This window comes from Rhincodon typus, chromosome 33 (genome assembly GCF_021869965.1).
Source record: "Rhincodon typus isolate 14 chromosome 33, sRhiTyp1.1, whole genome shotgun sequence".
In the NCBI taxonomy this organism is placed as follows: Eukaryota; Metazoa; Chordata; class Chondrichthyes; order Orectolobiformes; family Rhincodontidae; genus Rhincodon; species Rhincodon typus.
The window spans coordinates 21,712,187-21,733,582 of NC_063364.1; the positions used below are offsets into that span (position 1 = coordinate 21,712,187).

The 21,396-nt window shown below is 42.0% G+C and overlaps 2 protein-coding genes across 8 annotated transcripts in view; one reads left to right on the forward strand and one right to left on the reverse strand.

Annotated features, from left to right (window-relative positions):
* si:cabz01068815.1 (solute carrier family 51 subunit beta) overlaps positions 1–19,202 on the reverse strand; it is a 50,391-nt gene extending 31,189 nt beyond the window's left edge. For 2 of the 5 annotated variants that reach the window (XM_048615798.1, XM_048615794.1), the window contains exon 1: positions 19,129–19,202. The gene's annotated coding sequence lies outside the window, so the exon portion shown is untranslated. Of the gene's footprint in view, positions 1–948; positions 1,164–6,578; positions 6,685–19,128 lie in introns of those variants that run through there. The other 3 variants (XM_048615796.1, XM_048615797.1, XM_020534144.2) reach the window with 3 other exon arrangements.
* A 60-nt stretch (positions 19,203–19,262) lies between these two features.
* The window catches only part of LOC109935510 (dipeptidyl peptidase 8), a 30,214-nt gene continuing 28,080 nt past the window's right edge, over positions 19,263–21,396 (forward strand). For 2 of the 3 annotated variants that reach the window (XM_048615791.1, XM_048615792.1), the window contains exons 1-2: positions 19,263–19,364; positions 20,787–21,056. In XM_048615791.1, the coding sequence (XP_048471748.1) occupies positions 20,798–21,056 (259 nt within the window). In that variant the 5' untranslated portion in view covers positions 19,263–19,364; positions 20,787–20,797. Of the gene's footprint in view, positions 19,365–20,786; positions 21,057–21,396 lie in introns of those variants that run through there. The other variant, XM_048615793.1, reaches the window with a different exon arrangement.

Consider the following 21,396-nt stretch of genomic DNA (forward strand, 5'->3'; position numbering starts at 1 on the left):
ACAGCAGGCCAAGCAGCATCACAGGAGCAGGAAGGCTGATGTTTTGGACTGAAGGATCTAGGCCCGAAACGTCAGCCTTCCTGTTCCTGTGATGCTGCTTGGCCTGCTGTGTTCATCCAGCTCTACACCTTGTTATCTAGTATCTGTAGCCAGTTAAAGCATTTCCTAATTGAATCATACAACACACAAGAATGCCATGGGGCCCACTGTGCCTCTGCTGGCTCGTTGAAAGAGCTATCCAGGTGGGTATAGTTCTGAAAAGGGTTCTTTCAAATACGTAGCCAATTGCATTTTGAAGGTTGTTGACGAGTGAATAAAAAAATCTGTCATCCCCTCATCCCTAGTCACAATTCTCAATTTATTCATGTAGCTGAAGTTCCTCACTCCTAAAACCGTCTTATTCAGCACTTTTCCCAATCTTCCTGAAGTCTGGATGCAATGCTCCAATTGAGGCCAGCCCAATGGTTTACACAGGATTCTCCTAACTTTTTGCACTCCCATGTCTTAGTTGATAAAGCCCAGGATCCCATTCACTTTATTGACAGCTTTCTCAACCTGCCCTGTCACCTACAAAGATTTAGCCATTTACCACCCTCCCAGCTTCCTCTGCTCTTACACCCTCTTTGGAATTGTCCCTTTCATTCTGGATTGCCTCTCTCTCTCTTCTTCCAGCAAAAGATACAACAAAACATTTCTAGGAAGTGGGACCACTCGGAGGAGCTGGTCATGTACATTTCCCAGCCCAGCCACCTCCATTCCATTTGGAAAATTCAGCTTACTGAATGCTCTGACCTTTTATTGTAATGTATCACCAATGCTAAAGTACCAACAGACTCATGATACTATCAATACACTTTCCCCGCCCCCACAACCAGCACCAGCGCCCGTCAACCCTTCGGATTATTTTTCCAATCATTAATCCCAAACAGGGGAGAGGAAATTGTTTACCTTGTGTTCCTGGCAGAACAGACACAAAGTGAACCTTCAGGCTGAGGCAGACGTTAAGATCCAAATATTCGTGCGTGACAAATGCCAACTGTTCCCCAACTTTCCACTACTGTGGGCAACTGCAAGCCCTTCTCCAGGCTTCAGTCTGCAAATTCAGTTCCCAAAGGAAAAGCCACAGCAAAGCACGTGGAGAGAGTGGGAGGAGACTGAAAAAATCATCAGATGTCCCACGGGTGGTGGGTCGCCGAGTTGTGAAAGCGAAATGTCCTTGCCCCAAGTTTGTTTCAACATTTATATGATCGTAAAAATTGATTTGTTTATGACATGACTTTCCTTTGACCCAAGGGTTACTTTCTCTGTACCCTCACCTCGCACAGAGTTTTAAAAACTGCCATTACTTGTCTCCCTCTTAATTATTTCTCTGCGCTCAGAAAACACTACTTTAGTGAAACCGTGTTTGGGTGGGGGGGGTCTTGATGATTTCGGCAGAATTGAAATTTCAGGTTGTGAACCTTCTCGCTCGTACAGATCGTGTCAGTTTCGTTCCCAACAGTGTCACTGACCTCGCCAGCGGTTTGCAGAATAAGACGGACCCTTCCGGTGCCTCATCTCGCTCTTCCTTTACTATCTGGGCTGTTTTAGACATTTACTGGTGGGGACCGTCTAAGCTTCTCTAAACAGCATTGCACAGAAATGAAAACTCCCAACGGACATTTCACTGCATCGAGGGCAAGTATCCTGACATTTCAGATTAGGGACTGAGATCAAATGTGGGTGAAAGTCCCCTCCCCAGTCCAAGTTATTCCATGGTATCATCATGACATTTCACAGAGCAAACCGCTAACAGACCGACTGGATCACTCTGCAAAGAGCCAGCATGAATTCAATGGGCAGAATGTCCTCCTCTGTGGCCACACTATCTCCTGTTATCTAGCCTTCCTGCTCCTCTGATGCTGCTTGGCCTGCTGTGTTCATCCAGCTCTACACCGTGCTATCCTGTTAAATGTATTTCTGGATTGGCAGCATTTGCTGAACACGACACCAGCAGCTAATTTAAAATCGTCTGTCAAGTGACTGTGTCGGTTATGTTTTCTCTAAGTGACATACGTTCACACGCAAAGAACCATCCTCCAAATACAAAAAGAATACGATCAAATAAAAGCCGAAAGAACTGCGGATGATGTAAATCAGGAACAAAAACAGAAGTTGCTGGAAAAGCTCAGCAGGTCTAGCAGAATCCGTGAAGAAAAAAAAAATCAAGAGTTAACGTTTTGGGTCCTTCCTCAGAACCGTTCTCTGAAACGTTAACTCTGATTTTCTCTTCAAGAATATGATCGAGCCCTGTGCCTTTTTTTTTTGAACTACTGCAAGCCCTCTTGTCCCTTGCTACTTCCACCGTGGCAACAGCAAGGCCAATCAGAGTTGATTTGCCAATCAATTGAGGACCCTTCCACTGTAGTACACAGTGCTGGGATAGGGATCTTGTAATGTTGTCATAGTGTCTCTATCTCTAAACCAGGAGGCCTGTGGTCAAGTCCCAGCTACTCCAGAGGCACATCATAACATCACAGAACAGATTGATGAGGAAAATATCTAAATTGTTTAAAATTTGACATTTAAAATTTAAATGATTGTGACATTTGCCCTGAGGAGTACAAGTTGAATCGCAATATGTTTCTATTTACAACATAGATCTCTATAAAGATTCCACAACTAATTTAATTCTGCTAAATGTGAGGTGATGTGCTTTGGAAGAGGTAACAAGACAAGGGAGTACTCAATGAATGGTAGGACACCAGGAAGCTCAGAGGGATCTTCATAGAATCCCTATAGTGTGGAAACAGGCCATTCAGCCCAAGTCCACACTGCCCCTCCAAAGAGCATCCCTCCCCAACTCATTCCCCTACCCCTGCATAACCCAAACATCCCTGGACACAATGGGCAATTTGGCATGGCCAATCCACCTAGCCTGCACATTTTTGTGACTGTGAGAGGAAACCCACACAGACACAGGGAGAACGTGCAAACTCCACACAGGCAGTTGCCTGAGGGTGGAATCGAACCTGGGTCCCTTGCGCTGTGAGGCAGCAGTGCTAACCACTGAGCCACCCTCATCTCAGGGTGCTTGTCCACCGACCACCAAAGACAGCAGGATGAGTTAATGGAGTAAGTTGAGAAGGCACATGGGACACTTGCCTTTATAGATTATAGAGCAGGGAGGTTATGTTGGAGATGTACAAAACTTTGGATAGGTTACAGCTGGAATCCTGTGTGCTGTTCCAGTCACCACACTCTACAGAAAGGATGTGGCTGCACTGTTTGGAGTGCAGAGAAGATTCACCAGGGTGTTGCCTGGGATGGAGTCATGTAGCCATGAAGAGAGGCTGGATAAGCTCAAGTTGTTTTCTTTAGAGCATAGAAGACTGTGAAGTGACCTGATTGGGGTGTACAAGATTATGAGGGGCATGGACAGAGTCGATACAAAGCAGCAGTTCTCCTTAGTTGAAGGGTCAATAACAAGAAGGCATAATTTTAAGGTGAAAGGCAGGAGGTTTAGAGGAGATTTGAGGATTTCAAATTCTCAGGGGTGGTAGGAATCTGGAATGCACTGCCTGGGAGGGTAGTTGAAGCGAGAAACGTCATATCCTTTAAAAATACATGGATGAGCACGTGAAATGTCATACATTCAAGGCTATGGACCAAGAACTGGAAAGTGGAACTTGTGTAGATTTAGAATAGTTTTGGTCAGTACAAACTCAATGGGCTGAAGGGCCTCTTCTGTATTGTATGATTCTATGATTCTAATAGGCACTAATTCTCATAGTGTCCAAATTGCTCCATGGCCTCACTCTTTCCCTTTCTCCATAACTTCCACCAGCCCCACAGCCATCTAAGAACTCAACTCTCCTCCATTCTGGCCTTTTCTCCATCTCCGATTTCTACTGTCCCACCATTAGTTACTGCGCATGAGCTGCCTGGATCCAGCACTCAGAAATTCCTCCCCATAACCTCAGCACCTCTGTCCAGCTTCTAAGAAGATGCCTCCTTAAAATCTATCTCTTTAACCAAGCTTTTAATCACCTTTTCTAATGTCTCCCTCTTTGATGCCATGTCAATTTTTGTCTGACTATATTTCTCTGGAGATTATTTATTGCATTATAGGCAAATATATGTCTTTTGATTGTATTAATATAGAAGTGTAATACTGTGGATGCTGGAAATCTGAAAGAAAACAAAAATGTTGGAAGCGTGCAACAAGTCAGACAGCATCAGTGGAGAGAAAATGTTTCAGGAATGTGAAGAAATACATCCCACTTCTCTGGATGAGTGCAACTCCAAAAACACGCAAGAAGAAAGTAACTGACTTAATTGCCACCCTATCTTCAACATTACCTCCGTCCACCACTGATGATCAGTAACAGCGTTGTGCACCATCTGCAAGATGCACTGCAGTAACTCACCAAGGTTTCTTTGACAGCATCTTCCAAACCCACAAACATTACCATCTGGAAGGATGAGAACAGCAGATACATGGGAACACCACTGCCTGCAGGCTACCTTCTGAGGCACACACCATCCTCTCTTGGAAATGTATGATTCATCCTTCTCTGTCACTGGATCCGATTCCTGTACAGTTACTCCCTTCCTTACAGCACTGTGACTCTACCAACCCACCTGAGGACTGTAGAGTTTGAACAAAGTGGCTCAACCACAAAAACATCTCTACATCCTCAGGAGGCTAAGAAATTCAGCATGTCCACAAGGACTCTTACCAATTTTTATAGATGCACCATAAAAAGCATCCTATCTTGGTGCATCATAGTGTGGTGTGCCAACTGCTCTTCCCAGGACAGCAAGAAACTACAGAAAGTCATGAACAGAGCCAACTCCATCACGCAAACCAGCCTTCCATCCATTGACTCCATCTATACTTCCCGCTGCATCAGGAAAACAACCAACATAATAAAAGACCTCTCCCACCCCAGTTATACTCTCTTCCACCCTCTTATATCGGACAGACGATATAAAACTTTGAATACACGTATGAATAGATTCAAGAATTGCTTCTTCCCCGCTGTTATCAGACTTTTGAACAGACCTCTCAAATGTTTCTTCTGATCTCTCTCTCTGCACTTTCTGTGTGGCTGTAACACTGTATTCTGCACTCTGTTCTGCTACCCTGATGCACTTTGTATGGTAGAATCTGCCTGTATAGTCCACAAAACAATACTTTTTACTGTATCTCAGTACATGTAACAACAATAAATCAATCAAACTTTCTCAAGGATAATTTAGAGATGGCCAATAAATGAGAATGTGCACAAACCAGTGATACCCCAGTTCCATGAACAGGTGTAGCAAAAAAAGCTATGGTTATTCTGAGCACAAAGCCAGTATACAAATCGCTGCAGCCAACTTCCATAAGTTGAACTATATGTTAAGCATCAATCTTAGAAATAATCCAAGGGCGAATGGGGAACTTAACTGGGAGTAAAATGGAAGGGATGGCCATTGTGAGATCTGTCAAAGCTTTCACTTTGTGACAACACCATCCAGCTTCATTCTGATGAAAGTGGCTGTTTATAAAGCAAGAACAAGACCTTGTTTCGAAAACCAAAAATCTCAAAGGTTCTTTTGAAAGCTCCAGTATCACAGAAAGAAACCCTGACACTCCCGTGCACTTCATGCATCAGAAACCTACATCTGTTAACCAGGGGGTCAGGGAGTGGAAAGATATACAGCATGGAAACAGATCCTTCCATCCAACTGGCTTATGCCGATCACATATCCCAAATTAATCCAGTCCCATTTGCCAGCATTTGGCCCATATCCCTCTAAATGCCTCCTATTCATATGCCCATCTAGATGCCTTTTATTCAGCAAAACTAATACATGACGCCTGGGTATTTGAGTATTTTGAAGGAGAGTGGGGCAAAATTGGTTTCACTGGTGCATCGTAAATACCGACACGCCTGATTTTGCGAGGCACGGTGGGGTTGGGGCAATGGAGATAAAATTCGTCACGCCAGCATTACTCTGATTTTCCCCCAAGAGGTAAGCTATCCTCTCCTGGCTATCAACGTTGCAATGCTGCAAGGTGAACAAATTTCCCTGCTCCCAAATGTTTTTCAGCACCTCCGGTGTTGATATCACCACAGTGTGGGCGAACCATTACATGACACACGGTTCTGATGAGGAAGCTGCAAGACAAGCTGTCTGAGATTCTGTTTCACACAAAGACTTTCTGATTCCACTGACCCTCCCCCTCCTCCCAAAGAGCAATAATTTCGACATCGCAATGTTAAATTCAAACAGATATAATCACGCGCATATCTGCACGTAAGTGTCTTCACCACACAATTCAAACATTCCCAAAATGGTTTTTGTTTTAAAAAGCGCTTTAAGTTCGTAGTCCAGGGCTTCCCACAGTGACGGTCATTGACATTTTGGAGGTAGCAAGCTCTGAGGCAGCAAAGGCCATTGTGGCACTTTTCACAGAGTTATATCAGCTATACGCCTGCTCTTAAGCAAACATCCCAAACCCCACTCTCATCACAGCTTTCTCGAGGGGCGGCAACGATTTTCAAGTCGGGTCACAGTGGGAAAAGATTTGGGAGGCAGTGCCGTACCTTAGAATTGAAGAGCGAAATATATCAAGGTCCCGAGGTTTTGACACTGTGAACTGATTGCAATAGTTTTACTATTAGTTCCTTGACGGAGATCTCACTATTCATTTAGGAACAAAATGAGTGGGTTAATTATCCTGACTCTGAGATTTTATCGTTTTACAAAGCCAAATAAAAATTTGACTCACGATGACACGTTTGAAGGTTTTGCAATCCCTTCCAAAATAACTATTTTGCATAGGTGAATGCCCTCAAAGTTATGACATGATGTACAGTGCACTCTTGTAGATTCATAAAGTCATACAGTGTAGAAACAGACCCTTCAGTCCAACTAGTCCATGTCGAGCATAATCCCAAACTAAACTAGTGCCACCTGCCTGCACTGGGCCCATATCCCTCCAAACCTTTCCTATTCATGTACTTATCCAAGTGTCTTTTAAATGTTGTAACTGTGCCCACATCCACCACTTCCTCAGGAACTTCATTCCACACGTGAACCACCCTCTGTATAAAAAAAGATTGCCCCTCATGTCTTTCTTAAATCTCTTTCCTTAACAAAGTGCCCTCTAGTCTTAAACTCCCCTAGCCCAGGGAAAAGACACCTGTGATTAACCCTGCGCTTACTCCTCATGAGTTTATAAATCTCTATAAGGTCACCTCTCAACCTCCTAAGGTCCAGTGAAAAAAAGACTCCCAGTCTATCCAGCCTTTCTTTACAACTTTGCAGTTGTTACAGTTTAGCAATCTATGCATGTAACCGTGGCCTCTGTTGTATAACTACAATACTACAATGTTTGTACTGTACAATGTAATTATATCTGTTCCAGATAAAATAGGTTTGGTTCACCGGAAAGATAGGGTGTGGTGAGGATGGGTGAGGGAGCGGCTGGGTACAATATTGGTGGGGGTGGGTGGGAGAATTTCTTCTGCGCACTATAATTAGCAAAAGATACAAATATTATTTTTAAAAGGGGTTAGAATTTGTTAAACATAGTGCTTAGAAGTCAGTCCCCAAAAATGTATAAAACAGAAACTGTGCCCTACCAATTAACAAGATTAGGTGGTGAATGCGACCAGATCACTTTAAATTACTAAGGTTTGATTAGATGTCTTTGATTGATATGTTAAACTACATTACAATAAGTAAATTCAGTAGCCAGTTCCGCAAGCTCCCAGATCAAAGGTTAATTACAACTTTTAGTTTCTATCTAGTATGTTAACTGCATTGCATTTAGGTACTTCGTCCTTAAGCAAAAAGGGCAACGAAGCAAAAGGTTGCAACCTGCTATTTATCTGAGAGGGGAGTTTTGATTAACTGTTACGTCACATCATTTTATAAAACCCTGGGGAACAAGAGGTTTCCTGTTACACTTTATTTATTCTGATAATATCTTCTCTGGAAAAGTTAAGAAGTTGCCTTTGAAAACGTGGTTGATAATTTATAATCTCAAGGCTGGTTGTAAAATCCAAGAAAGTTAAAAAAAATTCAAGTTACTAAGGGAAGAGTCTCCAAAGGTTTAATCAGCTGTGGCGTTAAAGGAGTGTTTTAAAAGGATAGTGGGAGTGAACAGACAGGACTGCAAAGAGTGGTTCCAAACTGTGGAGCATGAAGGCTCTGGGCAACTGAAGACATGGCTGTCCATGATGGAACAAATGAAATGTTTGGAGTAGGTGAAAGGGAGATAGGGCTGGTGGATGTTATAAGGAATGGAGCAATAAGGCCAGGAAGGCATTTAAAAAGGAACACATGAAATTAAAAATTATTAAAGCAAGGATAACAGGGATGAAAGAGCAAGTAGTGGGTGCAACTGGATGTGGGCTGGAGAGATCTGGATCAACTATAATTCCTTTTAGTGCGATAATTAACAACTAATTCTCATTAGATCTTGCCAACAAAGTATTCATTGCCAGAGCTAAGACAGTGCTTTAGACTGCTTTAAAATAGTGGCAGTTAATTAAGGGCCAAATCCTCTACAGAAGGATCAATGGATGGTTAAGAGTGTTTATAAGACGACATAAAAGCAAAATATTTCTTCTGATGGGTTTCTGCACAGAGTATGTTGCAATGCTGTGCATATTTTTGGCATGTGATTAATTTAAACTGTTAATCCATCCTGCCAAAATGTACTTTTAATTGGATTCCTTGTCATTTTTTTAGCTTTCTGGAGTTCCTTTTATTTATCAGAGTCATTTATTTTCATGCAAGTCTGCTTTCAGAACAGTGCAGCCTTGAGAGGTACTTATGTACTAGGATTTTTAAAACAAAACGCTTGGTAAAATCCTTTTATCAATGTAGTGATTGTAACGAGGTCAGGGAGGGGGACCTCATAGAATATGAGTTTCCTGATTGGGGCTGTTAATCTAGTCCAGTTGTCTTTCAATTAGGATAAGTATTTCTGGCATCGTGCTGTTGTTTGGGGAGCTTGACTCATTCAATGCTGCTGTCGAAAACTGAGCCCAGTATATGGAAAGAATGAATTATTTTTTTTCTGGGCAAATGACATTGGAGCAGAGGAAAAGCAATGGGTAATGCTTTTGTCAGTTCTCCTGAACCCACAGCTTTTTCACTTATTAGGAGCCTAATCTTCCATGAAGCACCAGATACTAAGACCTTTCAAGAGTTGATGGGTTTTGTTAAGGAATATTATGAACCCAAGCCTCCTCTAATTCTGAGATGCTATCGGTTTTACTCAGCAATTTGAGAACCAGGGGAATCTGTTTCAGGATTTTTGATGAGATTAAGACAACTGGCAGAGGCATGTGATTTTGGTTTAACCCTTAATGAGATGCTGACAGACTGTTTGGTATGTGGGATTAATGATGTAACCATGAAAAAGCATCTGCAAGCTGAAGCCTAACTGGACTTCAAACAGGTACTACAATGGGGCTTTATCATGGGAAAATGTGGCAAGGGGAGTGTATGAGTTGCAGGGTATTCCAATAGAAGTGGACACCCTCACCAGTCCATAGAGCTTGGAGAGCACCACTTGAGTGAAGGCAATTGCATAGCTTCACTCAGGACGTACCCTGAATAGACGGACTCTGGGTCAGCCCACAACAAAACCCCATATCAAAGCCAAGCCTTGGCTAAACAGTTAAAATTTTCTTCAGGAATCGGGCCAGCAAGCCACTACTGCCAGTGTGTGGACTCGAGACAACAAAAGAGTCTCACTCGACCTAAATAGAGTAAGAGAACACTCAATCCAGGAGATTACATACCATGGAAAGTCCACCTACATCTGGTTCGGAACAGTTAAATGCAACATCCAAATCAGAACCAATCAAAATAAATGTCTGGTTAAATGGTTACCTGTTTCTAATGGAGGTCAATACTGGTGCGGCCATTTCAGTGATCACAGAACCAGTCTTTAACAAAATTCACTCTGGACACCAACCCTTAAATTTGTGCAAAACCTCGGCTAGAGTGTGAACTTACACTATGGAACATTTACAGATGAAGGGTATAACATGGGTTCTGGCCTCAGTTACCACTGATTGTAGTAAAAGGCTCGGGAAATTGGTTGAGAAAGATTCACCTAGATTAGCTCAACATTTTTCAATTAGAAAATGTCTTCCTGAGAGAAGTCCTAATTAAATACCTGGAAGTTTTTCAGGAAGGTCAAGGGACTATAAAAGGAGCTAAAACCACCTTACATGTTGATCAGGAAGCAATCCCACGATTCTGCAAGGCCCACCCAGTGCCATTTGCCTTATGGCCAAGATTAGAGGCTCAAATCAGAAGGCTAGAAAGTGAAGGAATCATCAAACCAGTCCAGTTTATAGAATGGGCAGCACTGCTCATACCGATTATGAAGCCTGAAGGGTCGATTTGACTTTGTGGGGATTATAAACAAATGGTAAACCGCTTTTCAATGCTGGATAAATACCCAATCACTTGCATAGAAGATTTATACACAAAGCTGGCAGGGTACTGTCCTTCACAAAGCTGGGTATGAGCCATGCGCATCTGCAATTGCAGTTCGATGAGGATTTGCAGAAGTATATAACAATTAATACCCACAAGGGTTTGTGCCAATATATGAGACTGTCATTTGGGGTATCGTCAGCCTATGCAATTTTTCAACGGATGAAGAAGAACATTTACAAGGTCTATTCAGGCCGCCATTTATCTAGATAATATGCTAATAACACAGAAGACCAATAAGGAGCCCTTACAGAACTTGGACATAGTCCTTAGACATTTCTCGCAATCGGGTGCATGTCTTAGAAGGGTTCTTGTGTTCTAGGCACCCCAAGTGGACTACTTGTGCTACAGAGTCAACAAGACTGGATTACACCCATTGGAAGATAATGTGAGGGCAATCAAAGGTGCCCTGGCTCTCATTTATACCGGAGTTTAGGTCTTTCCTTGGGCTGGTGAATTATTATGGAAAGTTCATACATAACTGGGCCTCCAATGTGGCACCTTTGCATCAACTCTTAACAAAGGAAATGGCCATATAGCCAAGCCATAGTGGTATATTATTCTGGGGAGCAACAGTGATTGCCCTGAGCAAAGGTCGCTGCCAGATAGGGATTTCCAAAATGAAGATATTGGTGAGATGTTACGTTTGGCGGTCAGGATTGGACACAGACGTAGCCACGTTAGTGGGACAGTGCCCAAAGTGCCAACAAGGACAAAAATTACAAACAGCACCTTCCCCATTTTCGTGGGAATAGCTGGTTAAACCCTGGACCCGGTTAAGTTGACTATACAGGTACTTTAATGGGCTCAATGTTCTTAGTCTTGGTGGGCGCCCACTCAAAGTGGCTGTATCTGCATAAAGTTCATTTGTTAAACACAGGTATGACAATAGAAAAACTGTGTGCATCTTTTGCAATACACAGGCTCCTGGAAGTGTTGGTCACAAATAACAGGTCATCATTTACCAGCAGGGAATTTGAGTATTTCCTAAAGTTAAATGGTATTCAATATTTAAGGACAGGTCCATACCATCCATCATCCAATGGTGTGGCAGAAAGAGCTGTCCAAACTTTGAAGGCAGGCTTAAAGAAACAGCCTACAGCTCCCTAGATACCAAACTGTCCTGGTTCCTATTTGATTACAGGACCACCTCTCATGCAATGACAGGGATAGCTCCAGCAGAGTTGATAATGTGGAGAAGACTGCACCAGGTTAAATCTGATCTTCCCGGACTTAGTGGGGAAGGTGAAACAGCCAGTCTCGCTTGCCAACCCTCCAGGATTGCTCTGAAGACTTCAGGAATTAAACATTTAACCCTTGGGCACTGCTGAGAGCAACCCAGAAGTAAAATCACTGGGACATTCAAAAATGTCTGTCACTTCATTTTCTTTAAACATTTTTAATTCCAGAAGCATTATAGATGAAGAGACAAGAGACTTGTAATCAGCCAGTGTGATTGGAGGTTATGTGATCCATCCAGTCAGAGTTGGCAATGGCAGTGTGCACAGTCTTAAGCTCAATCATCCAAATTTGGCATCAGACTTGCTTGAGAGAACAGTAAACTGCATGCATTAAACAGGCATCCCTGTGCCGCTTGACAATCGGATATTATCCAGTTCCATCAATGAACCATTGGACAGATAGGGCCTAGGATTAAGGAGGCAAATTCCAGGACGGTTTTGACTAGGCCAGCACAAACATGCATCAGCCGAACTGCAGAATGTGTATCTGATTTTATTCTGTACTAGACTGTAACTTCACCGGGCTCAACGGCTTGAGACTAAGCCATTCTTGAATTAAGAAACAGATGCAGCAGGGGGTTATTTATCTTCTTGAGCTAGCTCCACCATTTAATTCAACCATGACTGATGTGATCTTTGCTTCTACTCCCCTTTACTGCCTGCTCCTCTGCTTTGAATAAATTCAATGACCCAGGCTACACATTTCTCTGGGGAAGAGAATTTCAAAGACTAATAAGCCTCTCAGTCAAGAAAGTTTCTTCTAGACTCCCCCATGAAGCATTTGCTAAGCAGACAGATTCAGAATTTTCTGGATTATAGAATGAAGTTAGAATGGCCAACTACATGGTTAAGAACCAGAATACACAATTGATATAACTATTTACCTAAAACATAAAATAGTGATGAAGTATTGTAAAGCAGTGATAAAAATTGTTTTGCTTATTCAAGTACTGTACCTTCCATGTTTCTGTTCTCAAAGCACTGTAGTAAAATGACACTAATGATGTTCAGGGAATGCTTGGGTCTGCTCAAAGCATTTCTGAACAACTGGTCTTTCTGAACTATAGATATCCCAGAATGGAGAAGGTAACTGTGCACTATAATACGGAGGCATATAATTTCCATTAGGAATACTGAAGCATTTAATTTCCGGCAACAGCAAGAAAAGCAACAAATAAAGACAAACAATGAAAGAAATACTCTGCAGGCTTTGTGGGGACAGAAACAGAGCTAACATTTCAGGTCAGCGACCTTTCATCAGGGAAAGCTAGAAAAGTAACAGGTTTTGAGCATGTGAAGTGTGTGTGCGTGCGTGTGTGTGCGTTTATGGGGATATGGAATAAAAATATAAAAGGAAAGTCTGTGATCAGGTGAAAAACAAAAGAGATTAAATTAGTCATGCTGGGCATAGGAGTGTTAGCGGAGAAGAAAAAAATATCAAGAAAAACAATAGATAATTGTGATCTAACAAGAGGGAAATGTGCAAAGAAAAGGAAATAATTTGAGTCTGTGATTATAGTCTGAAACTGTTAAACTCATCACTGAGTCTACAAGACTGTAAAGTGTCTAATCAAAAGATAGCTAAGGACATGTCACAGGGTCAGAGAGGCTAGGAGTGCAGGATATTTACACACGAGATAGCAAGAACTGCTGGTGCTGGAGTCAGAATCAGTACAGTGTGGAGCTGGAGGAACACAGCAGGTCAGGCACCATCAGAGGAGTAGGAAAGGCGATGTTTCAGTCCTGATGAAGTGATCCGGCCCAAAACGCTGACTTTCCTGCTCCTCTGATGCTGCCCGACCTGCTGTGTTCCTCCAGCTCCACACTTGTTGACTATTTACACAAGAGGCAAGCTTAGAAAAAAAGATGGTGCCAGAGGAAAGCGAAGGAGAAGAAAGATCTAGACAGGCAATGAATTATTGGAGTTTGTGATCCTTCATACTTGAAAGAAAACAATGTGTATTAGGTGGAGAGGCACTCTCAGCTCATTATGAAAAGTTTGGCAGTAATAAATATTGGCACAGAAAGTTCTTGCAAGTAACTTATTAAATATTCTGTTATAATTTATATTCCTTGACTTTATCCCAACTGGAGCTTTTTTTCGTGTTTCTTGAAATAGTTGGCTGAGTGTACAAGGTGATTGGAGATTTGCGTCTATCCATGTTCGGTACCAATTTAGTTCTTGATCAAAAATAGACTCAACTTTATTGGATTTGATTGGCTGTTAATATTACTTCAAGAAGCCACTAGCTGTCCTGAAGTGCAGTGCTCCATTATGGAAATAATGTGCAAAGGTATGGGGAAAGAATAGGTGATGGTAGTAGATAATGTTGCTCATCTGAAGAACGGGGTAGACACAATGGGCCGAATGTCTTCCTTCTGTATCTGTGATTCTGTAATAGGTTGTGTGAACTGATGTAGGCTGGTTCTTGTGAAATGACAGTTCAGAATTCCCATTTCCAGTTCCACAGCCTCTTAACATGGAGACAGCTGTTTACCATTTAACAAGCGACGATAACGTTCTGCAGCATGATGCTTCTAAAACTACTGATATATTGACACCATACACCAATGCTTCACTCAAGTTATGAGAAAGAAAAATAAGAACACTAAAAGATAGCCGGATAGTTGCAATGCGCTGTAGCCAACAAGTAACCATTTAAATCACACTCAATCAAAACTCCCTTACTGCATCCATTAGGAATTGGTTGCAGCCAAGAAGTGCTGTTAAAGCTACTGGGGCATAAAACTACACACTCATTCATTAATAGAACTTTTGGCTGTTTAGTTATATAATTTACAAAGTGCACCAGAGCCAATAGGCTAACAATGAAACATAAATTTTCTACAAGTTGAGGCACAAGCTGTTGAACATATCTTTTAATGAAGAACATAAGCCAGATACTCCTCCTGTCACATCAGACATAAGAACATAAAAAAAGGAACTGAATATGGCTATTTTGCCCTTTGAACCTGTTTACCAATACATACGACCCTGGATGATCTTCTATTTAAACACCACCTTCCCCCACTATCCCCACATTCTTTAATTCACTTTGACACAAAGTTTTATCAACCTTTGTCTTGGATACTCAAAATAAGAGCAACCACTGCTCTCTAGGGAAGATAATCCAAAGGTGCACAAATGTTTGAGTTAAGAAATTTTCCTTAACTTGGTCCTAAATATCCAACCATGTATTCAGAGGCTGCAATCTAGACTTCCAAGCCAGGAGCTATACCTTCTAGCAAATACCCTGACAAGCCCATTAGGAGTGTGGGCTGCATATACCGAAGACTGGGAATCTCAGTCAGTGATCAGAAGCTAAACTGGACCAGCCATACAAAAACTATGGTTACAACAGTCGGTCAGAATCTAGGAATTTTGTGGCGAGTAACATGTCTCCTGTCTCCCCAGTGTCTATCCACATCTACAAATCACAAGCCAATACTGTGATAGGAACACAGGAATAGAATCATAGATTCGCACAGTCATACTTTGGTCCAACCAGTCCATGCTGACCATAATCTCAAACTAAACTAGTCCCACCTGCCTGTGCTTAGTCCATATCCCTCCAAACATTTCTTATTTATGTACTAATCCAAATGTCTTTTAAATGTCGTAATTCTACCCACATCCACCACTTCCTCTGGAGGTTCATTCCACACATGAACCACTCTGTAAAAATATTGCCCCCTTGTCTTTTTTCAAATCTTTCTTCTCTCACCTTAAAAATATGCCCCCTAGCCTTGAAATCCCTCACCCAAGAGAAAAGCCATCTGCCATTCACCTTATCTATACCCCTCATGATTTTATAAGCCTCTGTGAAGTCACCCCTCAACCTCCTACACTCCAATGAAAAATGTCCCAGCCTATCCAAGCCTCTCCTTATAACTCAAACCCTCCATTGCCGGCAACATCCTGGTAAATCTTTTTTGAACCCGCTCTAGGTTAATAATATCCTTCCTATAGCAGTCGGCCATTCAGCCTATTGAGCTTACCCACCATTCAGTATGATCATGGCTGAACAAACGCTTCAATGTCTTTTAGTCACCCCATCCCCAAAACACCGTATGCCACTGATAATCTGCACCTATCAATATCTACTTTAAACATATTCAAAGACAGAATCTCCACAGTCGTAAAGTCACAGAGATGTACAGCATCGAAACGGACCCTTTGGTCCAATTCATCCATGCCGACCAGATATCCTAAATAAATCTAGTCCCATTTGTCAGCATTTGGCTCATATCACTCTAAACCCTTCCTATTCATATACCCACCCAGATGCCTTTTAAATATTGTAATTGTACCAGTCTCCACCACTTCCTCTGGCAGCTCATTCCATACATGCACCACCCTCTGTGTGAAAAAGTTACCCCTTAGGTCCCCTTTAATCTTTCCCCTCTCACCTTAAACCTATGCTGTCTACTTTTGGACTCCCCCATGCTGGGGAAATGACCTTGTCTGTTTACCCAATCCATGCCCCTCATGATTTCATAAACCTCTATAAGGTCACTCCTCAGCCTCCAAGGTTCCAGAGAAAATGTCCCTTAGCTCAAACCCTCCAACCCTGGCAACATCCTTGTAAATCTTTTCTGGACCCTTTCAAGTTTCACAACATCCTTCCTATAGCAGAGAGACCAGAATTGCATGCAGTATTGCAAAAGTGGCCTAACCAATGTCCTGTACAGCTGTAACATGACCTCTCAACTCTTATACTCAATGCACTGACCAATAAAGGCAAACATACCAAACGTATTCTTCACTATCCTATCTACCTGTGCTCCACTTTCAAGGAACTATGAACCTGCACTCCAAGGTCTCTTTGTTCAGCAACACTTACCATGGGCCTTGCCATTAAGTGTATAAGTCCTGCCCTGATTTGCCTTTCCAAAATGCAGTGCCTCACATTTATCTAAATTAAACTCCATCTGCCACTCCTCGGCCCATTGGCCCATCTGATCAAGGTCCTGTTGTACTCTGAGGTAACCTGCTTCACTGTCCACTACATCTCCAAGTTTAGTGTTATCTGAAAACTTACTAACCATATGTTCACATCCAAATCATTTATATAAATGATGAAAAGTGGTGGAGCTAGCACTGATCTTTGTGGCACACTGGAGGTCACAGGCCTCCAGCCTGAAAAGCAACCCTCCACCACCATCCTCTGTCTTCTTCCTTCGAGCCAGTTCTGTATACAAATGGCTAGTTCTTCCGGTATTCCATATTATCTAACCTTGGTGGTAGAGAATTCCAGAGGCTCACCCCCCTCTAAATAAAAAAAAAATTCTCCTCATCTTGAACCTAAGTTGCATCCCACTTATTTTTCAATTGTGCCCCTGGTTCTAGACTCCCCAACAGTGGAAACAGCTGACCTGTCACTACCTTGTCAAATCCTTGAAGTATTTTGTGAGTTTCACTGATATCACCTCTTATGCTTTGAAATTCTAGAGAATAAAGATGCAGTTGGTCCAATTTCTCTTCATAGGATAGCCCTGCCATTCTGGGGAATAAGTCTGGTGAATCTTTACTATATTTACTCTATGGCAATAATATCTTTCCTAAGATACTGTGATCAAAACTACACACAGTACTCCAGATGTGGTCTGACTAAGCTCTTAGATAATTGAAGCAAGGTGGGATACTCTTCATTTGCCTGGATGAATGTGGCTCAAGGCAACAATCAAGAAATTTAACACTATCTAGGGCGAGGCAATCCGCTTGATTGGCATCTCACCCACAACTTTCAATATGCATGTCTTTCACCACCAGAGCACAGTGGCAGCAGTATGTATTGTCTACAAGATACACTGCAATGACTCACCAATGCTCCTCTGAAATCACCTTCTCCACAATCTCTACTATCTAGAAGGGCGAGAGCAGCAGATGCATGGGAACACCATCATAGTGATTGGAATGAGGTCAGCCAGGTAAATGTCATGGAGTATGCATTCCCTGATTGGAATTGTTAACCTGGTCCAAACAGGGAATTCTGGCTGACAGATATAAACAGGAGTATCAGGGGCTCTGCTTTTTCCAGGAGCTGGCTCTGTGCTAGTTGGGTCAGTGTCACGTACTACGCATGTGTGAATAAATGGTGACTTGGTGAAGGGATACCAGCCTCTGTGGAATTATTTCAACCATCACCTGCAAGTTTCCCTTAAATTCACCTGTCTTGGAACTATATTGTCATTCCTTCACTGTCACTAGGTTAAAATCCTGGAACTCCCTTCGTAATAGCATTGTGGGTATCCCCAGAATCCAATGACTGCAGACATTCAACAACTTAGCTCATCATCATCTCTTGCACTGCAATTAGGGATGGGCAATAAATGCTGTCCTGGTCAATGATGCCCATATCCCATTAACAAATTTTGGTTCAAATTGTTTGCTGGCAAGCAGCCAAATTCCAGTGCCCCCAACCCCAAATCAGCTTTTTGGAAAATGACTCAGGAATATGGCAAGGAAATAACAAAACTGCCAAATTGTAGGCTGGTCTGGAACCAGATCCTGAATAAAAAATTATCTGCAGATTTACTTAATTAACTGAACTTAAAATCCACAGCAGCCATGGTATGATTTGAACTCGTCCTTCCAACATGCCAGATTTCTGGATTACTTGTCCAGTAACGTAAACATGGGACTTGTGGTGCAATATGTAACACCCCTGCCTCTGAATCAGAAAGTTCTAGTCATATCCTGGGATTTGGTTGCCGTAGAGAGATGCATTCATAAGGTGATCAAACAGTTTCTGTCAAACTCACAAATCCTGCCAATACACAGTAATGGCAAGGTGCTAAGAGTGTAAAAGACTCCTAGTCAGCCACATGACAGAAAGAGTGTTTTCATCTCTACCATCACTGGGGGCCGGTTATCTCAGTTGTTTGGATGAGATAGTAGGAACTGCCGGTGCTGGAGAATCTGAGATAACAAGGTGTACAGCTGGATGAACACAGCAGGCCAAGCAGCATATTAGGAGTAGAAAAGCTGACGTTTCGGGTCGAGACCCTTCTTCAGAAGTTGTTTGGATGACTGGTTTGTGATGCATGTTGGTGCTAATAGCGTGGGTTCAATTCCGGCACCAGCTGAGATTACCATGAAGGACTGTCCTTCATAATCTACCCTCAGTTGAGACCCACGAGTTAAACTACCACCAGCTGTTATTCTCTAATGGGAGCGCAGCTCTATGGTCCAGTAGGACTATGGTGGCTTTACCTTTACCAATAATACGCATAGCTCCAGACTTCAACAAGCACATAGCTATAGCGCCTTGGACTAAGTGATATTTGTAATAATGCACCGCACAAAATAACAACTTTGCCATAGTGGCTTGTTGCCATTAAGACTGCGTGAGAAACTACCCTGCGTGTAGGTGGTGTTACTCACCAGACGTGGTGGTGGTGGGAAGGGCGATAGTTGGGGTATCGACCGGAGGTGGCGCTGTGTGCGGAGGTCTTTTTTATTACTGCAACTGCAGGGGTTTCTGCAACTGGAGGTTCAAAGGCTAGGAGCTGGGGAGGGTGTCCATCCTGTCTTCATCTGATATATCGTTGGCAGCGGAAATGTGGATAGCGGAAGTGTATAAAGAGTCCGGAAGAGCGTGAGGGAGTCTCAGTGTGTGGGTGAGAATTGAAGGGAAATAAATGTTATATAAATTGTGTTTTTACTGTTAAATAAAACACGGAGAGCTTAAATAAAATGCTGTATTTATTTGTAATTTACAAATCAAAACCAGAGTTCTCTTCATCATTGTATCTTAGTCATGATTTCTTCACAAATCAATTGTTCGAAATCTGGAATTTTCCAAAAAATAATTTTCTTCGACAAAACCTGAACGAAAAATTATCCCGAGATTAGCTCGTGGATTCAAACCTTTGGAAACTTTAGTTTTTCTTACTTGGGAATAGGGACCTTTATTTAATTTCAGTATTTTCACTTTTTTTGTATTGTCATTTTTGTTTTAAGTTCCTATCAACCGCAGCTTCTTATTTGCTGAATGTTTTGATTTGGCAATCTGGAAATTTTGAATTATAAAGCAGTAACATAAGATCTTCTGTAAGATTGAGGTTTATTTTATTTCGCTTACTTCTCTGTCCTATCGAAAGTTTTAAATAAATAATCGAACCAGAGCTTTCTGAAATCATTTAATTATCTTATTTTCTTGGTTTTTAATTTAGTAAGTGACAGAATGCAGCATCCGCAGTATTTTCTTTTTGTTAAGGAAGTGACGATCTTTGTTTTAAGCAAGGTTGTTTTTGGTCAACAGATTGCACCAGTTTATCTTACGTGTATTTGGTTCTGCCCTAACCGTCAGGTGGAAAAATGTAAAATAAAAGAAATCAATCTTGACGGCCCTCATTTTGTGCAATCTCAAAAAAATTATCTTTGAAATTTAGATTGAAATTTAAATTGAGAATGACACCTGGCCTGAGGTAATACGATATCAATGGTGGCCTATCAAAAATACAGTCAGTACAGCACCAAGTTATCAAATCCTCTTTTTTTAAAACAAAATAAAACCCAAAGAACTGTGAATGGTGGAAATAAAAAAAATTGGAAGTTGTTGGAACAATTCAGCAGGTCAGGCACTATCGGTGAAGAGAAAGTAGAGTTAACGTTTCAGGTCCAATGACCCCTCTGGACAATTAACTCTGCATCCTCGCCACAGTTGCTGCCTGACCCACTGAGCTTTTCCAGCAAGTCATGATTTTGTTCCTTTTTATTAAAACTGTATGACCTCAGTTACATCACTGTTTCCAATTTCCATCAGTCATTCAATGAAAACCCCTTAGGAATTCAACAAGAGATCAATTCCATTTAGAGAGCATATGCGTGCCATACTTCCATCTAGAAGCAAAAGGGCCTCTGGCAGGCAATAAATTTAGTGATCCTATACTCTGGATGAGATTCCTTCAAGTTTTGGGCACAAGGGTTAGGCTGTTGATCTTCCAATGTATGGTGCTCTCGTCGTTAAAGTAATGCTATCTGATTGTTTGTCCTTTGCTTTGCAGTTTTTATTTCATTCTCTGTCCTCATCTTTTTAGAAGGGGTAGTGATGGCTGCAGCGATGGAAACTGAGCAACCTAGCATTGAGATCTTTGAAACAGCCACTGCAAGTGCTGCTGTGGACATTGAAGACTCAGAGGAGCTCGAGCCATATTATGTGGAGAGGTATTCCTGGAGTCGCTTACGGAAGTTAATCACTGACAGCAGGAAGCTGCATGGGCACATGATGGCAAAACCTCCTCATGATTTTTATTTTGTAAAGAAAAATGATCCTGAAGGGCCTCATTCAGATAGGGTCTATTATCTAGGTGAGCAGCCTCTGTCTCCCAGCTGTCGCAGGCCTGCAGTTTCATCTGTTACAATTCACAGCTTATTCTACAGGACTGGTAGTTGCATCAATATCACCTTGTCCATGTCTGATTATGTCTGTTTTATGTCTGGATGTGTCTGCCTGCCTCTGTCTGCTTGTGGTTCCAGCGTTATGTGCATATGATATGCGTAACAGCCCAGCTTTTGTTATAAGAACCATCAGGTGACTCTTCATTCTTTATTTGCCGTAATGTGACTAAAAGCTTATCCCTTTAACAAGCATATCATCCAGCATCTTGCATAACTTGCCACAATTAATCCTGTCCCCTATTTGTGTCA